This window comes from Mesocricetus auratus, unplaced genomic scaffold (assembly GCF_017639785.1).
Source record: "Mesocricetus auratus isolate SY011 unplaced genomic scaffold, BCM_Maur_2.0 Super-Scaffold_100040, whole genome shotgun sequence".
Classification (NCBI taxonomy): Eukaryota; Metazoa; Chordata; class Mammalia; order Rodentia; family Cricetidae; genus Mesocricetus; species Mesocricetus auratus.
The window spans coordinates 4,910,458-4,933,340 of NW_024429217.1; the positions used below are offsets into that span (position 1 = coordinate 4,910,458).

Here is a 22,883-nt window from a genome sequence, read left to right on the forward strand (position 1 = left end):
TGTTATTTCAAAATTAATTATCCCATGAATAAATCCTAAGAAGTGTGCTGTAGTGGGGTATGGTAGTCCAAGCCTGTAATCCTAGCCGTGAGAGGTGGAGGTAGGAGGGTCAAGGAATTCCATATCCTCTCCAGCAGCACAATGGAAGGCCAGATAAGACTGCATGAGATTGTCTCAATCTGTACCGTAACAAAAATAAGCATATACATACATAGGTACACACAAACATACATAGTCTTATTAAAAAAAATAGTATATGGAGTTCTACCATTAGCAAAAAGTTAGATACATTTTTACATTTAATCCTAGAAAATAACTGCATATTGTTTCATGCATATTAGATATTAAGCATTAATGTTCACATGATCAAATATATACAAACTTCTGCTTTATGCTGTTCATGTCTGAAGTTCAGGGAGAAGCTAGGGCTTAGCAGATAGAATGCTAAGTCTGGATGCCCAGTGCCCACATAAAGGCCAGGCACAGCAGCCCACATCTGTAAAGCCAGAACCAGTCTGTGGGGACTGGAGGATCCCTGAGGCCTGCCAGCCAGCCAGCCCACCCAACTGGTGAGCTCCACGTCCAACAAGTGACCCTGTCTCACAACATCATGAGGGAGGCTAAAGGAAACACACCTGGCACCAACTTCATGCCCCCACAAGCATGCACATGAGCACATGCACAACACACACTTAGAGCACAGGGCACATGCAATTAAAAATAGAAAAAGAAAAAAATAAAATTTCCACAACTGAAAGTTGCCAAAAGAAAAGGCCAAAATGTGGGAACCTAGGACAATCAGAATATTACAGAAACCTTACTGTAGCCTCTTCTGCATCTGATGTGATTAGCAACGACAGCTCCTTTGTGCAGGAGTCCCGTCACAATCTCGCAGATGAACAACTATGTTCTAGGGTTATTAGCAAACATAAAGCTTTACATTTTTATAGGAGCTAAAATAATGAGGCATCAGAAGCATTCTATTTTATCACTAGTGAACAAAACACAGCTCCTGAGAGAACTGTGTATTGTTTTATCTTCAGCACAGTAGCTGCACCTTAATCTACTGCTATTTCAGCCAGCAAATGACTCTCCGGAGTTACCAGCCTGCTCCTCTGGCAGTGGCCCGGCTGCTCAGGCCACAACATGGTGGGAATTCTGTTCCTGCAGGCATAGCTTTAACTGAATCTCTATCATTCTGTTCATGAATAAGACTCGAGAATCAAGGCTGGGGTGAACACTAGCAAGCTCAGAGAGGTTGAGCAGCAACCAGCTAACCTTTCTCTCTTTGCTGGCATCCCCCAAATCATACTCACATCCTTCCCATCTGCCAAAACTAAGAAAGCCTCACCACTGCAAACCCCTCCCTACTACTTCCTGTGCCTATCTCTATCTCTTCCAGATGCCCTCTGATGCTCTCTATTACTTTCTGTCAACTAGTTGCTAACTCAATCTCCTGACCCAAGGTTAATTTTATTTCATTAGTGCACATGCAAACTTGGGGTTCACAGTGTGATTGAATATCCCCCAAACTGTGCAATCTCATGTTCCTTGAGACATTGTCCAGCCATGGTTAGTAACCTGCTGGTTTCTAGTTTACCTGCAAGGCCTCTTGTCCTCTAGCTTCTGCTCACAGTCCTCACATGACCACACGCACACTGCATGTGACAGGACTCTCATTTACTAGCTTCCTGCAGCTGACCTCCTTCTCTAGAGAAGTACTAAGAGTTCCTACTTTCCCTTCTCTAGGAGGGGCCTCTACTCATGTTTCTATAATCTCATCTAGCAGGTCCAAACAGATAGGATGCATTACCAACCAAGGATACGGAACTACAGACACGGTTCCTGCTTCACAGGAAGAACACATGCTAAATGAGAAGGATCAGCAGAGGCCGAGTCTCACTTTAAGGTCTGAGGCCTTCTCCACAATCGTATCAGCAACTCGGAGCAGGTCGCCAAACAGTAACTTCTCTAGACTGGTCCCTCGAGGAAGGCCAAGCAGACGAAAAAGGTCAAGCCAGTGGTCTGGAGAAAGATGTTCCCCTCTTATATATTTCAAGATAGGAATTATAATCTGTTAGAAAAAGAAAGTAAAGATCAGACTTAACATATGTTTATGTCCTTGCAAAATACAAGTTTTCCATGTTCATCTTAATGCAGCTTCATCAGTAATTTTTAATTACTGCTATTTAGTGATCTTGCAATCAGAGTCTTAAGTAGAATTATATAAAGTTGTTTATTGAAGATTACTGTAACACATCACATTTGTAGTTTAATATATCTTAAAACATGACAGAATATACCCCTGCCTTCTAGAACACAAACACTCTAGCAGGAGCTACAAGTCCTATGGGACATAGCTCAGTTGGTTCAGCATTTGTCTGACCCTAGGTTTAACCATTATTGCACAAAACCCTATGTATAATCCCTACTGACACAAAAACAAAGACTGGCTGGGCAGTGGTGCTGCACACCTTTAATCCCAGCACATGGGAGACAGAGTCAGGCTGATCTCCAGGTTTGAGGCCATCATGGTCTACAGAGTGAGTTCCAAGACAGTCAGAACTACACAGAGAGACCCTGACTCACAAGCCATTAAAAAAAACTTTAAATTCCATAGTTACATTGCTTTGCAGCTGGTAGCAGAACTACATAATTTTTATAATTTGTTATTTCCCCAAGTTAACTGGAAAATAAATTTAGGTTCAGACAATAAATGATAAAAAGATAAACAGTGGCTGCAAACACCACTTTCAGGTGTCAGTAAAGAAAGCACCCTTACTTTGTATCTGTCAACTTCTGACTGCAACTTCACTGTCATGACTGAGTGCTCTTCCACCTTCCTCAGTCTGTCATGCCAGTTCATCAGAAACTCCTCAAACAGGTACGTCTTAGTCCTGTAAGAAAACTTAACACATTAAAATCCGCACTTCCTCTAAAAATGCACTAATTATAGGAACATAAATATCGCTTTAGAATCAAACCGGTAAGTAATCCAGTCTTCACTGGCCATTTCCTGGAGACCTTGCTGGAACTCCTCATAAAGAGCCCAAATTTGTGCACAGCTCTCAATGTCCTTAGAGATGCTATATGCCAGAGAGAAGTTGGGCTCTTCAAGTCCAAAATGGTGGCAGTCATCACTGCAGAAATAAATATCAAAACTCCGAGGTCATACAAAGGGAAAAGCTGTCAGATATTAACTTACTTAGCCACACTCCTTGCCTACTTTATGTGAGGCCTGAACTTTACTCATGCGATGAGAACGTTTTCAAAGGCATCAAGTAAGACAGAACATGTAAAGATACTTTTATGTTTATAATATATACTCAATGTTAACTTCTTATGTCTATGGACTGACATCACAAAATAGCTTCTCATTTGATTTGAGACATTCATAATCTAATAGGTATACTACCATTTAACATTTAATAGGTGTGATAGAAAATGTCTACTCACTCATCTTAGGGTACATTTACCCACATAGGCCATATGTAAAACACCGCACAAATCAACACTTGACATGACTATTAAGATGAGTCAGCAACATGTTTTCTGTGTCTTTTTACTCATTAGACTAGATTCCTCTGTGTGTGTGTGTGTGTGTGTGTGAGTGTGTGTGTGGTGTGTGAGTGTGTGTGTGAGTGTGTGAGTGTGGGTGTGTGAGTGTGTGTGGTGTGTGAGTGTGTGGGGGTGTGGGTGAGTGAGTGTGTGTGTGTGTGTTTGAGTGTGTGTGTGAGTGTGTTTGTGTGTGTACCACAGAGGTATCTCAGACATCCTCTTCTACCACTCTCCATTCTTCTGAGAAATGTTTTCTCCCTGAATCTGCACTTCTAGTGTTTTGTGGATAGGCTCAGCCAGTCATCCTGCCTGAGCATTATCCCTATCTATGTGCTTCAAACAATTGTACAAGCCACGTCCCACCTCCGTGAAGAGCTACAGTGATATATTATTTATGATTTATTAAAGCTTGACTGACTATTCAGAAAAATAAAGTCAGCCTCAAGTTATAAGATTACCCAGAGATGATACACACCTTTAATCCCAGTACTCAGAAACTAAGAGGTGGTAGTACACACCTTTAATCCTAGGACTCATGATTACAAGGTAGACAGATCTTTGTGAGTCCAAAGTCTCTCAGATCTACATAAGAGTGAATCAGTCTAACAGAGAATTACAGTTCACACCTCTAATCCCAGCACTAGAGGGGTATAAAAAACAGGAGCAAGGGATCAGTAGGAGGCATTCATTCTCCAGCCGCACTGAGGAGACGTTGTAGTCTGAGGCTTGGCGAGAGCAGACAGGTTCAGCCCAGTCAGCCTGAGGTAAAGGTAAGAAGCTGGTGGCCCGCTGCTTTGCTTCCCTGATACTAGCTTGAAGTTTGAACCCCAATATCTGTCTCTGGGTCTTTTATTTATTTGTGTTACAGAGAACTGAGGATTCAAGTATAACTCCATGCTTGTAAAAGTTCTCATTTCCCCAATACCCAAACTCATTTTTCAAAGAGGCATTAGCAGTATTGTCCTTAAAATTAAATACTCCATTTTAAAATAGGATGAGATCAAAACAATAAATATTATAGCCCCTGAACTTCATATGTAAGCTAATTTAATGTTTTAATCTCTTGAGTCTTTTTGAATTTATCTTAGTCTTTACATAGGTCAAGCACAGCACCTATGAGTGCAATGGTATAACAGGTTGTGTGCAGTCTTAAATTTTCTAAAGTTTATGAATAAGGTGTATAATGGGTTGATTGCAGCCTGAAATTTTCTGAGGTTTGTAAAGGAAGGTATTAAATAACAGTTCTAATTACAGATAGGAAGCCTAGTACAAAGACATAAAATGTTTTTCACAATAAGCATCATAAATTAAAAAGAAAACAAAACAAAAAACTTACACTAGCTTTTTCCTTATGACTTCAAGATCATCAAACTCAATTTTTTTCTCCTTTATAGACTTTGCGCTTTGATCCAGAGTACATGGTTGGCCAGTTTCAATAATGTCATCACCAGGTTTCAGCTGATCCCAACGGGCTTTAAACTTCTCCAGCTCTTGGTAATAGATCTGAAGGCGTGACTTCACATTCCCTTTCATCACTTCGATCTGTAAGCAGGGTTCAAAGGACTTAGCACACGGGAAAACCGCAGCCCTCACATTTGTACCCTTCAGCATTTTTATTTAAAAGTGAGAAAAATGTCAACACTGAAAGACTGTTTTTAAATCTTGTCAATTCCAACTATAATAAAACAGTCATACCAAAACTTAGAACAAAATTTACACTAATGAGAAATAAGTGGCAACTATAAACACTCAAGAATTCATGTAGTTCACAGCACACCTACAATTATCAACCAGGGGGATGACGCACTTTAAAAACAGTCAGGGGCTGGAAGGATGGCTGCTCTTTCTGAGAACCTAGGATTCCCAGCACCAACTAGATGGTTCACAGTCATCTGCAACTTCAGTTCTAGTGGATCCAACATTCTGTCTGGACCTCCAGGATCACAAGCGCACAGACACACATGTAGGCAAACACACATAAAATAAAAATAAACAATTCCAAAGCCTACTGCTCCACCTACGCACACCAGTTCTAACCTAAGGAGGCTATCCCCGCCTTCTGCAGCCGTGAGCTGAGACTAGCCAGTCAACAAGAGATGCAGTGCAGACAGGTGTGTGTGGCCTCAGGCTGTGCCTCAGAAGCCAGACGGCACCCTCTCCTCTCTCCTTCCCACTAAAGAGCAAGGGGACAGTAAAACACCCTAGACAACAGCTCGGGGATGGCGGAGACGGCGGGAATTTCAGTGAACAAGTGTGGGTCTCAGACAGAGCACAGCACAGAGAGGCCTCATTTCCATGTGCAGAGAAGCGTTATCAAGAAGACGCTCCTGTGGCACCGTCGTCACATACAGCATGGGGCCATGGTAGAAAAACGGAGGAGGCCAGTCCCAACAGCAACAGAGCTCTCCAGCCGGGCCACACTGAACTCCACACGGCCACACTGAGACGAGCTCAGGCTCTCTCTCACCTGATCTTTAATCATAAGTTGGTGACTCTCCATCATCAGCTCAAATTTGTCCCACTTGGCTCTCAGACTGGTGACTGTCTCCACCCCGCCGCCTGCCACAGTTCGCAAAAGCCTGTTTTTCTCTTCAGCTTCTTGAAACAAGGGCAAAACCTAAGGAGTAACAGAAGCAATGGATCAATTTCTTCAGGCCCTCAAGATTTCATTACTTTGATTCTTATTTCATGATTTTTTATTTTAAAATGAAATAAAATTTTAAGAGGTTTTTGTTTTTAAATAATTTGTTCAAGTTCCAGCCATTAAGGTTTCTGATGTGTATTGTTAGGTATAACAAACACACTATAATATCAGAAGTTAAAAGGATGCAAAATTGAGAGGCAAAGGCAAGAGAACCAGAAATTCAAAGTCATACTCCACTACATAATAAATTCAAGTCTACCGTGGATGATAAACCATCCATGCCTTTAAAATAAATAAATACATAAGGGGGAGGGGAAGGGAGGGAAGGACTGCTCAATAACCAGATAAAGACATAAGAGAAAAAGAAACACATAGTCTAATTTCCCTGGTGAACATAGACATAAAAATCCTCAGGAAAAAAAACACTTGCCAACTGAATTCAATTATACACCATAATTAAGCTAGGTTTTATTCCAGAGTCACAAGGATGAGTTAGCATACTGAAATCTGTAAAGGTTAGACAGTACTGATGTCCTTGTTTGCTTACTCTTGCTGGGGTTAAACACTATGACCAAAACAACCTAGGGAGGAAGGATGTTTTTCATCTAACACTAGGGGAGTCAAGGCAGGCCCTCAAAGAGGAACCTAAGCAGAGCCATGGAGCAGGGCTTACTGGTCACTCCTCTAAAACTGCCCAGGCCACCTGCTTAGGGATGTGCCTGCCTCCCACGGTGGGCTGGGCCCACCTCAATTACCAATCAAGGCAATGGCCACAGACAAGACCATGGGCCAATCTTATGAAGCAGGTCTTTAACTGAGGTTCTCTCCTCCTGGGTGTGTCCACTGACAACCAAGATCAACCAAGCAAGCACAGGATCAAGAGCACTGAGGTCAGGACTCGAAAGGATGAAGATCTGCATAGTGGTGGCTGCACATCCGTGGGAAAGTAGACTCAAAAGTTGAATGCTTTACACGCCTGCCTGCAATGCTGCCTTGCTCCTCCTGCCTGCAATGCTGCCTTGCTCAGCCTGCCTGCAATGCTGCCTTGCTCCTCCTGCCTGCAATGCTGCCTTGCTCCTCCTGCCTGCAATGCTGCCTTGCTCCTCCTGCCTGCAAAGCTGCCTGCAATGCTGCCTTGCTCAGCCTGCCTGCAATGCTGCCTTGCTCCTCCTGCCTGCAAAGCTGCCTGCAATGCTGCCTTGCTCCTCCTGCCTGCAATGCTGCCTTGCTCCTCCTGCCTGCAATGCTGCCTTGCTCCTCCTGCCTGCAATGCTGCCTTGCTCCGCCTGCCTGCAATGCTGCCTTGCTCCTCCTGCCTGCAATGCTGCCTTGCTCCTCCTGCCTGCAATGCTGCCTTGCTCCTGCCTGCCTGCAATGCTGCCTTGCTCCTCCTGCCTGCAATGCTGCCTTGCTCAGCCTGCCTGCAATGCTGCCTTGCTCCTCCTGCCTGCAATGCTGCCTTGCTCCTCCTGCCTGCAATGCTGCCTTGCTCCTCCTGCCTGCAAAGCTGCCTTGCTCCTCCTGCCTGCAAAGCTGCCTGCAATGCTGCCTTGCTCCTCCTGCCTGCAAAGCTGCCTGCAATGCTGCCTTGCTCCTGCCTGCAATGCTGCCTTGCTCCTCCTGCCTGCAATGCTGCCTTGCTCCTGCCTGCAATGCTGCCTTGCTCCTCCTGCCTGCAATGCTGCCTTGCTCCTGCCTGCAATGCTGCCTTGCTCCTCCTGCCTGCAATGCTGCCTTGCTCAGCCTGCCTGCAATGCTGCCTTGCTCAGCCTGCCTGCAATGCTGCCTTGCTCCTCCTGCCTGCAATGCTGCCTTGCTCCTCCTGCCTGGAAAGCTGCCTGCAATGCTGCCTTGCTCCTCCTGCCTGCAATGCTGCCTTGCTCCTCCTGCCTGCAATGCTGCCTTGCTCCTCCTGCCTGCAATGCTGCCTTGCTCAGCCTGCCTGCAATGCTGCCTTGCTCCTCCTGCCTGCAATGCTGCCTTGCTCCTCCTGCCTGCAATGCTGCCTTGCTCAGCCTGCCTGCAATGCTGCCTTGCTCCTCCTGCCTGCAATGCTGCCTTGCTCCTCCTGCCTGCAATGCTGCCTTGCTCAGCCTGCCTGCAATGCTGCCTTGCTCCTCCTGCCTGCAATGCTGCCTTGCTCCTCCTGCCTGCAATGCTGCCTAGCTGCCTGCAATGCTGCCTTGCTCAGCCTGCCTGCAATGCTGCCTTGCTCCTCCTGCCTGCAAAGCTGCCTGCAATGCTGCCTTGCTCCTGCCTGCAATGCTGCCTTGCTCCTCCTGCCTGCAATGCTGCCTTGCTCCTGCCTGCAATGCTGCCTTGCTCCTCCTGCCTGCAATGCTGCCTTGCTCAGCCTGCCTGCAATGCTGCCTTGCTCAGCCTGCCTGCAATGCTGCCTTGCTCCTCCTGCCTGCAATACTGCCTTGCTCCTCCTGCCTGCAATGCTGCCTTGCTCAGCCTGCCTGCAATGCTGCCTGCAATGCTGCCTTGCTCCTGCCTGCAATGCTGCCTTGCTCCTCCTGCCTGCAATGCTGCCTTGCTCCTCCTGCCTGCAATGCTGCCTTGCTCCTCCTGCCTGCAATGCTGCCTTGCTCCTCCTGCCTGCAATGCTGCCTTACTCCTCCTGCCTGCAATGCTGCCTTGCTCCTCCTGCCTGCAATGCTGCCTTGCCCCTTCTGGACTCTGCTGTTACCAGCCTCGCCTCCCATCTGTAACTGTGCACTTGCCCTTGTCACCTCCAAACTCTGTTCTAACATCATATTCTGCACAAGACAAGAGTATGGATTGCTTCCTCTACTGCCATCCTAATACATGAGATCCTAACAAGACTAGTAAGTACTACAGATACTACTTCATTCACCTGTCAAATCATGTGCTGCCCAGTTAGACCACATTATACAGACCTCTTCACCATGTTAAGATTACATAGAAATCACAGAAAGCACCTAATTTACACATCTCTATAAAGTAAGAATGGCAATAATTGCTTTGGAGTCTCACCTCTGGCCTCCGATCCTGGAGGTTACTGTACTGTAAATTTGTATCGCCTATTTCTTCCACAGACTGAGGTATAATTGTTAAGATCTTCATGGCCTCAGTAACAAATGTATCAATTTCATGTATATGAGCTGAAAGGGATGAGACATCAGATCACCAAAAAAATACTCAGTATGACTAAATCAAGGGACTCAGAGGTAACCACTACCTGAAGTACACTCCATTCTCAATTATCACTTGCTTCATAACTAAAGTGTAAAATGAAGACTAAGACAATTTTTCCCATGAGAGGTAAGTTGTTTTACATTACATTTAAATTTTTCTAAAGGGGGCAGAGACATAGCTCAGCAATTAAGAGCACAGGCTGCTCCTGCAGAGAACCTGGGTTCAGTTCCCAGCACCCACATGGAGGTTCACAAACATTCCTAACTACCATTCCAGGAACCAGCATGCTTTTCCGATCTCCACAGCAACAGGCACTCGTGTGCTATACATACAGGTAAAGCACGCTACACATCTAAAAAGTAATTAATGAAAATATTGAGAAAAAAGAAAACCCAAAAAGTATTCCTTCCTACTTATGTTTACTAACAATCAGAAACATTTCCAGCCTTCTAAATAATGCTAAAATGTTTCAACTCACCATTTAGACAAATAAGGATAAATATTATATCAGAATTATTACCATTCTCAATTACATACAACAAATTAATACTAGTTAGTCTTCCAATAACAAAATTGCCTGATTTTTTGTACATTTAAAGAATAAATGAGAATCCTCCTACTTCCTTAAAATAATTACTTTGAGTACATTTTATTTACGAAGATATCCTAACTCAATTTTAACCTATAATTGAAATTCACACTTTGTAACTATAGAAACACAAAAGTGGTACAAAGCTTTACTCTGGATGGACTTCTTCAGAGAAAGAACAAGCATATCGAATAACTTCTGGATGAGGTCATCGATCACAGTCTTCACGGGGCTGCAGTTGATGTTGAGACAGTCCACCTTGACAGCACTGAGGGACCAAAGGTTCAAAGGTTATCGTGAGTTAGAACACGTTTCAACAAATTCATCAAAGTGTAACCATAACCTTTAGAGGCATAAATATAGATTTAATTCAAAAAACTTCCTATTATACACAACCTAGGTTTCCAGTGAGTAAACACATTTAGCACTGACTCTCCTTGTTTACCTGTGTGACTGTCTGTCTGACAAGGCCTCCCAGTCTGGCCTCAAACTCACAATCCTCCTGCCTCAGCCTCCTGAGTGCTGCGATTATGTGCATTTATCACCATACCTGGCTTAAAGTACTAATTTTTAATCATGAAATATGTCCATTTTTAAAAATTATGAGTGATTAAAGCACCACCAAGAGAATATATTTAAATATTTATAAGTTCTAATTGTTTCAGCATATATTTATTTCATAGGTATAAAGTAAATTATTTTGTAGTCATCATATAAATAAGAATAAAAAGCAAATATAGACAGAATGAGGAATGAATATAGGTTATAAAGACACTAAGCAATAAAGCCAACAATGCCATTTTGCACCTATAAAATTGACAAAAATGGAAAAAAAAACAGTTGGTTTTAAATTAGTCTTCAATTTGTAGGTTAAAAGAACTTTCATGAATGTTGCTGAGAGTATAAAACATTCAGACTAAGCCAGGCACAGCGACACCTCTACACCAGCACTTGGAAAGTGCAGGGAGGAAGATGACAAGTTTGTGACCATCCACACTAACAAGAGTTCAAGGCCAGCCTGGGTTATGCTATCTCAAAAAAAAAATCAAATTTTATGAAGAACACTTTAGTCATAATTTAAGAGATATACTTTATCTCAAGAATTCTACCTTTAGAGCCAGGCAGTGGTGGCGCACGCCTTTAATCCCAGCACTCGGGAGGCAGAGGCAGGCGGATCTCTGTGAGTTCGAGGCCGGGCTGGACCGATAGCCTCCGAAACAATACAGAGAAACCCTGTCTCGTAAAAACCAAAAAAAAAAAAAAGAAAAAAAGAATTCTACCTTTAGAATGTGAATCTTTCTGTCTACTTGTTTTGAGACAAGGTATCTCATGTGATGCTGGTCTTGACCCTCCCATCTCTATCTACCTCCAGAGCTGGCATTAGAAGCATGTGTCACCATGTCCTACCTAACACAGACCCTGAATCAGACCATGGAACTGCCACTTTACTAAACCAGCAGAGCCCCTAACTACATTCTAAACATCTGTCCGTGCACCACATACGTGTAGTGCTCACGGCTCATCAAGGAACCTCCTCTCTCCAATAGGAGACAACCACAGAAAACCACACACAAACCAATCAAACGCAGAGTTGTGGAACCCAGTCCCAGTAGATGCATCACAACACAACTCCCACACCTAAAGCTCGGGGAGATCATTGAGGAAGAGAGGGTGGAGAGACCGTAAGAGCCAGAAGGTAAGGAGTTTGTCCTGAGACTGTCTCCTAGCAATGTCAGAAGCCACTCCCTTAAAGTCTCACCTCACATGGCTGCCTGAAAAGAGCTGAACAAGGACAATAGCAACAGACATGCCAAAGCGCATGGGGAAAGCACTCTAGGCTTCAACCCTACACCAAGAACCACAGGCAACTAAGGAACACCACTTGGTATCTAATACCACATGAAAACACACACACGTATACAGACTGAGCAGGCTGTACTTAAATGAATACACACACAACAACAATTAAAGAAAAAAAGGTCATGAATTTCAAAGAGAGCAACAAGAGGTATATGGGAAAGGTTAGGAGAGGGGATGATGTAATTATCTTACAGTCTCAAAAAATAAAAGAAAATTTTTTTTGGTTTTTCGAGACAGGGTTTCTCTGTGGCTTTGAATCCTGTCCTGGAACTAGCTCTTGTAGACCAGGCTTGGCCTCGAACTCACAGAGATCCGCCTGCTAACTACAGAGCCCAGTCACTAAGGTCACAGCAGCCGCAACATCGTCATTAAACACACATGGTGCACTCAGAGCAAATGCCTTGGTCTCAGGTGTCTCCTTGCCACAGTTATGTAAAGTTCTGTGTGTTACCAGTGCTCATCAAACATGTGCTAAAACAGAGACTAAGTTAGTAAGGATGATGGATGCTATCTTTCCTAAGTGACACGTTCGTGCTCGTGGAATTCATTGTCACACACAGCTCTGACAGCTGCAATTTCAGCAGCAGAGGCATACATTCTCACAAAGCTGGATCATGAAATTCCCCTCAGAGTCCTGTGTCTACATTTGCAACAGTGCCTAGATGTGTCTCTGGGCTACATCCCCCAGAAGAAGCATAGTCGAAGGGTAGAGATAAATTCCATTAGCCTTACAGTCTCCGGAAGACTCTCAGCAGCAGCTTCCAAAATACAGCTTGACTGTACTAAATACTAGCTCCTCATCCTACAGCTGAATGTAGCTTCTGCTCCAATCTGTTCTACCCAGCCAGGTCTCAGCATACAGGCCCTAGAATGCAGCCTTCTCTCATCCCCCGCACTGTCCTACCCAGACAGAAAGTTGGATCTACAAGAGAGACTAAGCACCTCTCAGTAGAGGCATTCTTACCAGCCACATCACAACTACAGCCGCACAAGGACATCAACTTCTCATACCTGGGGAGCCGTTCAACTTCTTTCCCTTTTATTTTCAGTGCTTTGAAATTTTTCTCCCAGTCATGCACAGTAAAAAGGTGCTTTTCAACCAGAGCTTCCATGTCAACTTGTCCGATTACAACCCATTCCTGTCCAAACAAGGAAGACCATATTAGAGAGGGAGCCCACACGCTGAAAGAGTAGGACCCACTGATTAAAAACAATGAAGTGAGAAAACACACCATTTCAGAATCTGTTCTCAGATTAATACACGTAAGTTCAAGGGCAGAACCACTCCTACAAAGTACAACTTACAGATCTACAAGAATCCAGCTTCCGTCCAATCTAGAAACCTAAAATGCAGACATCCACAGTGCAAGGGCAGCGGAGGAACCGCTCAGACTTCTGACCTGGAACTCTTGCTCAGCACAAATGAGCATTGAGATGAGCGTTTGTATTTTGGAGTTGGTTAGTATCATACACTTACTCAGAAATAGTCACAATACATTCTCACACCATAGTGACATTTTAAACAGGAACAGGAACATTCACTGTATATATAAACTACACAGCCTAGATTTACACCACCTAGGCTTGTGCAAGCACATGCTACATTCCTACAAAAACAAAACTGCCCAGTGAAAGATTTCTCAGAATATACACCATTAAATCTCTGGAATTAAATTAGCATTTGAGCACTCTCTTGCAAAATATATTATCTTTGGAATTAAAATTGATACAAATGCTATATCACACTCTAAGCTGATTTAAAAGAATACAGAATTCGTTTCCCAAACTTCATAAAATAATGACAAAATTGCCCATAACTTCTTTCTCTGTGCAGCATAAACCTAGGCTGAGGGTCTATAAAACTGCCTCCCTGGTTTGCACATTTTAAGTTCACTTCCCATAGAGAAGATATGTATCTGTACATCACTAAATCAGCCACATCTGTGACAAGGGTAGGAATGTACATGTCTATCTGTATATCACTAAATCAGCCACATCTGTGACAAGGGTAGGAATGTACATGCTCCATACCTTATGCTGATGTAGAACAGCTGACAGCCTTCGAAACAGATCTTCTGCTTTACTGTAAATGGTCAGAAATCCACTTGCATTTCTATCGATCATAACAGAAAAGATGGACTCGTCTCCAGCCTCGCCCACTCCCTTAAACTGGTTGGGAATGCCAATGAATCTCTTCATTTCTCTGTAATATTTAGCCCGGATTTCTTCAAAAGGGGGCCTAAATTGTAACCTTCCCTGTCTGAAAAGAGAGTAGGAATGACATTCTAAATCTTTTAAAATTATACTACTTAATATAGAAGCTACTACACAGACTGAACTTGAAGATGAAATGGGGATTCCAAGCATCTCACTTGTAGGTTAAGTCTATGTTGATTTCTGGCAGGTTCTCGTTCAGTGCCTCCAGGCCCATCTGATACTGGTGCTCCAGAGCCTTGTAGAGCTGGTGGTTCCAGTGCTGCCTCCAGGCGAGCATGTCGCTGGCTTGGAACCCCTGAAATGTCATTCACCTTTTCAATTGGAAAATTGGTACTACATGGTTTTTTTTAACTTAGCATTTTCAGGATATATAAAGCACATCGAACAGATTAAAACTCACTTTAAATATCTTAAAATATGCAACTCTAATTGCCAGTTTTAGTAAGATGACTTATGAAATATTCAACATGAAGATCTCACCATATAAACATTATACAAGAGGCTCTCTAAAATTAAAATTCAAGCCAACATTATATACTTTTTTTTTGAAGCTGGTTTTACAGTGGTCTACTTTGTGAGTTCTTTTGTATTTTTTCAAAGTTCTCAAAAAAGTATCACTCTTCACTTCCTAGTTCCTAATAATTCATTGACAATTTTAAAAATAAGAAACTTGCAGGGCTGTGGTGGTGCACGCCTCTAATCCCAGCACTCGAGAGGCAGAGGCAGGTGGATCTCTGAGTTTGAGGCCAGCCTAGTCTACAGAGTGAGTTCCAGGACAGACTCCAAAGTTACACAGAGAAACCCTGTCTCGACAAACAAACTAAACAAATAGCAAAAAAAAAACTAAATAAATAAATAAGGAACTTAAATTAGAGTTCTCCAAATAGTTGTTTCTGTTCCATATTGCAGTTTGCTCTCATAAAGCATGAAGACCTCTACTCTAGCACTTTGGGCTTTTTCTTCAATTCTGAGAACTAAAAACTGTATAAAACAGCTGCCTCACAAGCAGCTCAGAGGCTAGCTACATGAAAATGTGCCCTCAGAAGAGAAAGAACCCTGACAGTTACTTCACACAGACTGGTTTGAACCTAACTTGCATTCTGCAGATGTTACAATAATGGGGAAGTCCTGTGTATATGTCAATAAAGCACTGTTGGCAAATAGGGAAGCAAGATAGGTGGGACTAGGAGTTGAGGAGGATTCCGGGAAAGAGAGACACAGGCAGACATCATGTAGCTGCCATAGAAGTAAGAGGTCCGGAACTATTCTCCGGTAAGAGAAATACTTAGATTAACAATTATGGGTTAAATACTTAAGTCAGAGCTAGCCAGTAAGAAACAAGCAAACGGCCAACAGCTTCATAATTAATACAGTGTCCTGTGAGTTATTTAGGGACTGCAACTGTGGCAGGGTCTAGGCAGCTGGCAAGGAAGGCTACACTCTTGAAAGTGAACAGCAAACTAGACAGGGACTCAGCAGTGTGTGAGACACAGAGAAGTCTCCCTTTACATGGCTAACACAGGCTCGATGGGATCTATAGCATTTGCATGTAAGTCAGTCAGAGAATTCTGTATTTGTTAGGGGTACCAACAGATGCTGATAGTTTTGTATGCACTTGTCACTGAGCCACACTCCAGACCATGAAGCACAAGCCACGCACCTGAGCTGCCACACTTGCTAAGCCAGTTCTCAGCTCCTGCAGCCCATCTTTCCAACGCTGCTGCTGCCGGAGCAGATCAATATTCATGAGGATGACCACCTGTTAGGAAGAGAGCAACTTTCCAGTGACTCAGTCATCTGTTAAGTGGCAATGTACCACCCACCCTGTGTAACCCATCAGTACCTGACTGCTACATTGAGAAGGACACAATATGACTTCAGTACTGTTGCAGCCAACACTGCACGGAAAGCAGCAAGCTCATGAGGACTCCTCTCATGAGGGGAGCACCATACACTCAACTACTAGATGCCAAGTGGAAATCAGGGGTCAGTCCTTAAGCAGGACATAGAATCTGTTGGGAAAGGGGCAAGCCCCAAAGGCTGGTTTCCTGGTACTGACATCTGTACTCTGCTCTTAGTAGTTAAGAGCAGAAGCCAGGTAAAGAGAAACAAACTGTCTCTGCAGTTTTAGATCTCAAATTACTTCAAAAGAAAAAAAATGTAGCTATATACTAATTATATTTATTCTGTTCTATCCATAATATGATAAATTCTAAAATAAAACAAACCTTTTCACAAAAGGTAGTGTGCCACTTTCTCAGCTTTCTGTTCTCAGTGGCAAGCCTCTCAGCAGCGTTCTGAAGTTTCTGGATGTAGCCTTCTAGTTCTTTAGGGTTGTCCCAAGTAATCTGTGACTTGCCTCCACTTCCTGCCTTTGAATTCTACAATATAATAAACAGTAGTATTCAGATACATTGCTTTCCAAAAAGGTTTAATTTTATGCTATAAGTCTAATATTCTTAACATTGATCTCTATGAGAATCGAAAGTGTAAGTTTCAAAACGCTTGCTTTCACACAGTACCATGTAGTTTAAAACCTATTGGGAGTTTTCCAGTTTCCTATGTGTGGACATTTAAATGAACAAGAAAGTGAACAAGTCTTGAGTTACAAAATCTAAAAATGGGTTAAGAACAAAGCAAAGCACTCGCGAAATCTGTATAACAGGATCTCACACTTAGTGCAAAGAATATAATGGCATGAGAGCTGTATATACCAAAGTATGTAAAATATTCTAATTCCTTAGATCCCACTGAGAACCAAGGACTCAATGGAGACAGGCTGAGGTCAAGCTTGAGCAGTGGCTGCTGTGGCCTGAGAACGGAGAAAGAACCTGTCCACCTGCATCACAAAGCGAGGCCCTCTCACTCACCTTAATTATCTGTTCAAACGCTAAGGCCGACTGCAACATCATTGGCCTCTGACTCTGAATCATCTGTTGATCAATGGAATTGTAAAAATGTGCCACCTACAAAATACAAGTCCAATTAGCAGCAAGAAATAATAAATTTTGTTTTTAGCACATTTTCTTTTTTTGTTTGAATAGTAATAATTTTTCAACTGTAAAAATAGTTTTGCATCTCCAGATCAAAGTTTACTTATGAATCAATATGTCCAATTAACACATATATGTTGAGTTCCTACAATTTATCAAGGCATTTCCTAACGCTGGCTAAACAGACAATACATTTTAGTCTCTGGAATCGAGTTTACCACATTGGGAAGAAAGGAATCCAGACTAAAGAAAGGCTCAGTACTGAAGGACCGAATTTCCATCTCCTACTTCTCAAAAGCATTCAAGCCCCTTGTAGAACACGACACAACTGTCTATATGCTCAAGTCCTTTGCAGAATACAACACAACTGTCTATACACTAAAGTCCTTTGTAGAATACAACACAACTGTCTATACGCTAAAGTCCTTTGTAGAATACAACACAACTGTCTATACGCTAAAGTCCTTTGCAGAATACAACACAACTGTCTATACACTAAAGTCCTTTGTAGAATACAACACAACTGTCTATACGCTAAAGTCCTTTGTAGAATACAACACAACTGTCTATACGCTAAAGTCCTTTGTAGAATACAACACAACTGTCTATATGCTCAAGCCCCTTGTAGAATACGACACAACTGTTTATATGCTCAAGTCTTTTGCAGAATACGACACAACTGTCTACATGCTCAAGTCCTTTATAGAATACAACACAACTGTCTACATGCTCAAGTGCATTGTAGAATATGACACAACTCTCTGTTCATCATTCTGACCAAAACATGACTTTTCTTGATGTTTTCTCTCAACTCCCACATCAGCAAAACCTCTACTTTCAAAATATACCTTAGTCCAACCACATTTTCCTACCTCTATCCTCTCATCTAATTAATGCACTGATCTCTTTGCAAGACCAGGGAAACAGTCTGCAAACTAACTAGTCTCCCTGCTTCAAATCCTAGCTTCTCAAGTTACTGTGTGATGATGGAAAGACATTACACATGTGTCCCCATTACACTGGGAAAACGGAGGATGAAGTGAACCAGTTGTTCCTCCGTGATTCTCGGGCAGATGTTCCTATATCCACAGTGGGTGAGAAGATCCTGATCACTGCAATTCAATACCATCTACATCTTAAGTACTCATCATGCAAAATGGTATAACTTACAGTTTCCTAAGTGACAGCAAAATTAACACATGCCTACACAGAAGACTCATCCTCACACACAGCTTATCAACCTCAGCACACAACTCTCTCCTGAATGCCTTTCATGTTTGCTCTTCAAGGAGGCATGTGACAGTATCAAAGTTCCTCAAAAGTGAAACACAACTACCACATGACCCAGATGTAGCATATCTGAATATACCCAAAGTACAGAGACACATCCATGTTCATTGCTATTTACTCACAATAGCTAGAAATGGGATCAGTCTAGATGTCCATTGGATAATGAAAATGCAGTCCATATACATAGCTATAAAAAAATAAAATGTTCAGGAAAATAGATGGAACTGGAAAATACCACACTAGTGAGATAATGTAGGTCCAGAAAAACAAACACTATGTGTTCTCTCTCATATGCTGACCCTAACTTCAAAGCTTTAGACCTGTGTGTTTAACTTGGGGTATGCAAAAAGGCCAGGGAAGCAGAGAGAGACTGGAGTGGGGGTAGGAAGTCTATTGGGGGAAGGGGACACTAGCAGAGGGGAGAACATTGGGGGGTTAAAGGTTTAACTAGGAGTAAGGAGTGGGGAATAGGAGAGAAAGAAGTGGGGAATGGAATAAACAAAACCAAGAATGTAATAAAAATCAATATAGAAACGCCCTCCTTTGTGAGCCATTAAAATGATTTTTTAAAAAGGAATTGGGACAATGGTACTCTGTATGGCTTGACAATGCAGAAGAAATGGTTATTATATGAAAACCTCATTACCAAGTATGGCACACCTACAGGTTATTAATCGGGAAGACCCCAAAGGTTCCCAAGACAAAATAGGTTCGTCAGCCTTAACTAGAGCATAAGACCCTACTGCTACTGACACCACATATTTTAAATGCAGTGTATAGAAAAATCAATCTGAAGCCGGGTATTGGTGGCACACACCTTTAATACCAGCACTCGGGAGTCAGAGGCAGGCGGATCTCTGTGAGTTCGAGGCCAGCCTGGTCTACAGAGCGAGTTCCAGGACAGCCTCCAAAACAATACAGAGAAACCCTGTCTTGCAAAACCAAAAAAAAAGAAAAATCAATCTGGAAACAGCCAAGCATCTTCCTCCCTAATGGCTAGCATTCACAGTTCTGCAAGTAATATACAGACTGAATGGAGAAAAGTGATCTTAACGGTCTGCGGTAGTTTGAATGAGAAAGCCCCCAGTGGCTCATGTTTGAATGAGTAGACTGCAGCTAATGAACTATCTGGAAGGATTAGGAGGTATGGACCTGTTAGAGTAGGTGTGGCTTTGTTGGAGAAGTGTGTCACTGGGGGCGACCTTCAAAAAGCCACCTCCAGGTCCAGTGTCTCTCTCTGCCAGCTGCCTGTGGATCAGGATGCAGAGCTCTCCGCTACTGCTCCAGTGCCTGTCTGCCTCCTGCCATGATGATCATAGACTAACACTCTGAAACCATAAGCAAACCCCCAAGTAAATCCTTTCTTTTGAAAAGAATCGCCTTGCTCATGGTTTCTCATCACAGCAATAGACATGTAACGAGGACATGGTCTTACTGACAACAACAGACCACAGGCTGGAACTTCCAAATCTGTGAACCAAAACACTTGCTCTTCTGAGTTGATTCTCTCAAGGGTTTGCTACAGTACAGAACACGTCAAAGAGTGTAGGCAGAGAAGGCCAACACTGTAAGTTGACCTGGACCCTATTCAAGAGGGTGACAACCAAGTAACAAGTGTCTGTTTTAAACAGGGAAACAACAGCATGGCACAAATAAACATGCCAAGACCAATCACCTTGGGAACCCTCCACGAGTGTCTGAAAGACAGGACAGAGCTCTCACCGTGAGTTCCTAAGACTTTGCAAGTAACACGAAAGAGGGAAGAACGAAGAGAGTGGAGAGGTTAGGACAGGAGGGAAAGAAGGAATAATGTATCGTTTTTCCAAGTGGTTTTTGAATGAAATTTAATGGCAACACCGTCTTAAGTTCAAAAATTTTAGATTAACAGCAGATTTTAACTTACTAATCTAGCAAATCCTAAATTCATAAGTTAATAATCTATTACAGGAGCATAAAAAATTAAAAGCAGAAAACAAAACCCTTACAGTCAATTTAGCATAATGAACCAAGAACAAGAACACCATCAGAAGTATCACTCATACTTGCTTAAGGATGATGGCTTGCTTGCAGAACTTCTGGGCAACGTTTGCAACCTGCTGTATTTTGGCAGGAATGACAAAGCCCAGGGCGGAAAGCTGACGAACTTCTCGCAGAAGAATCACCAAACGATCAGAATAATGTACTTTTAATGACCCATCATTAGGATCTAACTCCATAATTCGGCTGTTAGCCTCAATACTACGAGAGAAAGAGAAAGAGAGAGAGAGAGAGAGAGAGAGAGAGAGAGAGAGAGAGAGAGAGAGAGAGAACAATCTTTGAAGCTTTTATCTGATGAAACTGATTTTTTAAAAAGTACTTCATTCAACTTTTCTGCAAATCTAACAGTTTAAAAAAAAGACAAAAAAAAGCTTTTCTAATGCAGGCTTTACAATTCTGTTTTTCCTGCTTATTCTTCAAAAGAAAATAATATGATTGTTATCAATCATCTCATCTGCAATCAAAATTAGAGTTGTTTGGTTTGAAAAAACATGAGGCGCCTGTAGACAACTTTGAAGATTCACCATTCATTTAACTTTGTGGAGTAGCATTTTCACGTGTACAAACAAGTAAGGGCTGATTTTTACATGTTGTGGAGATCTGGGTCCTGTTACAGTGCTCTTTGTGTGAAGATGTGGAGACAAGGTGATAACTCCTTCAAGAACGTCTCTCGACAGACTGAAGTCAATACTACTGTGCAGTTGTCTCCTAAATAAAGCTGTGACAGTATCATAAAGTAAAGCTCTTCCCACGTCGTATCACAACCCAGACTTTGAAAACAACTGCAGCGTCAAACTGCGTTACCACATGAGTTTTAAATGACACTTTACAAGTCGGCACAGCCCACCGTTACACTGTTAGCTACGAATCAAGGCTGAGGTAAAGGAAAGGCTCTGCCCGTAACTACAGCCATCTCTTCTGAGGAGTCAGTCTGGAGCATCCCTCATATCTTCTAAGTAGGAAGGAAAGAGTTACATGGAACAAACTTTATAGGTGTTGCACCACAGAGCCTCTGGGTTACTCTACTCGTCCTCGTGAGCTAGAACTGTCAGGGAAATTCATTATGTATTCAACTGAACGTCACCTTTGCATTCACCACCCTTTGTACTGGGAAGGAGGTAAGGGGAAGAAAACTTCATATAATGAAGTTTCTTAAAAAAAAAAAAAAAAAAAAAACCATGATGGTGGTGCTCAAATACTCTTAAGTTATTCCAGAGGCTGAAGCAGGGCCATGAAATTAAGACTAACCCTGGGCAACATAAGGAAACCCTATCTGTTAGAGAAAAACAGGATAAAGTTATAGCTCACGTGTAAAAATGCATGTTCAAGGCCATGAGTTTGAGTCCTAGTAGCATAAAACTGCAGGTACAAAGCAATATTTCTAGTCGTATCCCATGAGTTGCTACTAAAACAATGGTAACTAATAAAATATTGAATAAAATTACTTACCAAAGGCTTACTATTTTGGGGTGTCATGAGAAAATATTTCTTTCTTTCTTAAAGGGTTTAAAAATAATATAATTTGCAATTAAAAATGTTTATGTATATATTTAATGTAAAAAGCAGAAAAGATATATGAATACCTAATAACAAAGCATCATGAAGGAAAGATGCCTAATTCTCAAAAATTAACCTGCAGTTCCAGGGAATAGACGTGTGAATAGAAAGAGAAGCAAGCAGTCAACTACAGCTGAGTCATCAATGGCTTCAAGTGTATTCAGGGTGAGAGAGATGGTCCTACTCTCCCCGAGGACCAAATTCACTTCCCAACACCCAAGGCAGGGGCCCTCAGTCTCCTCTAACTCTCACGATCTAGTGCCCCTTACTGCCTCTCAGGGTACTGGTACATACACGTGACATTCACACACACACACACACACACACACACACACAAATGATAAAAATAAATCTTGAAGAGAAAAAGTAAAAATGTTTTAAATGCGGTGGGTCATAAAGAAACAGCAGCGAGTCTGTGGAGAGAAGGGCTCCATCCACCTTGCGACATGGATTACAAACACATGAGTCAGGGGTGGACATGGATTACTAACACATGACAGTCAGGGGTGGACATGGATTACTAACACATGAGTCAGGGGTGGACATGGATTACTAACACATGAGTCAGGGGTGGACATGGATTACTAACACATGAGTCAGGGGTGGACATGGATTACTAACACGAGTCAGGGATGACACACAGATTACTAACACATGAGTCAGGGGTGGACATGGATTACTAACACATGACAGTCAGGGGTGGACATGGATTACTAACACATGACAGTCAGGGGTGGACATGGATTACTAACACATGAGTCAGGGGTGACACACAGATTACTAACACATGAGTCAGGGGTGGACATGGATTACTAACACATGAGTCAGGGGTGGACATGGATTACTAACACATGAGTCAGGGGTGACACACAGATTACTAACACATGAGTCAGGGGTGGCCATGGATTACTAACACATGAGTCAGGGGTGGCCATGGATTACTAACACATGACAGTCAGGGGTGACACATGGATTA

At 42.5% G+C, this 22,883-nt stretch overlaps 1 protein-coding gene across 6 annotated transcripts in view; it reads right to left on the reverse strand.

Annotated features, from left to right (window-relative positions):
- Window positions 1-22,883, reverse strand: part of Dync2h1 (dynein cytoplasmic 2 heavy chain 1) — a 221,568-nt gene that overhangs the window by 184,332 nt on the left and 14,353 nt on the right. For all 6 annotated transcript variants that reach the window (XR_005872731.1, XM_040734715.1, XM_040734717.1 and 3 more), the window contains exons 12-25: window positions 20,356-20,551; window positions 16,901-16,996; window positions 16,259-16,411; window positions 15,691-15,789; window positions 14,186-14,325; window positions 13,845-14,073; window positions 12,825-12,952; window positions 10,106-10,221; window positions 9,203-9,330; window positions 6,026-6,175; window positions 4,895-5,100; window positions 2,985-3,140; window positions 2,783-2,897; window positions 1,904-2,074 (exon numbers count right to left, since the gene is read on the reverse strand). Coding sequence is in view for 5 of the 6 variants with exons in the window: in XM_040734715.1 (XP_040590649.1) it covers window positions 1,904-2,074; window positions 2,783-2,897; window positions 2,985-3,140; window positions 4,895-5,100; window positions 6,026-6,175; window positions 9,203-9,330; window positions 10,106-10,221; window positions 12,825-12,952; window positions 13,845-14,073; window positions 14,186-14,325; window positions 15,691-15,789; window positions 16,259-16,411; window positions 16,901-16,996; window positions 20,356-20,551 (2,083 nt within the window). In the remaining variant the exon portion in view is untranslated. The remainder of the gene's footprint in view (window positions 1-1,903; window positions 2,075-2,782; window positions 2,898-2,984; window positions 3,141-4,894; window positions 5,101-6,025; window positions 6,176-9,202; window positions 9,331-10,105; window positions 10,222-12,824; window positions 12,953-13,844; window positions 14,074-14,185; window positions 14,326-15,690; window positions 15,790-16,258; window positions 16,412-16,900; window positions 16,997-20,355; window positions 20,552-22,883) is intronic.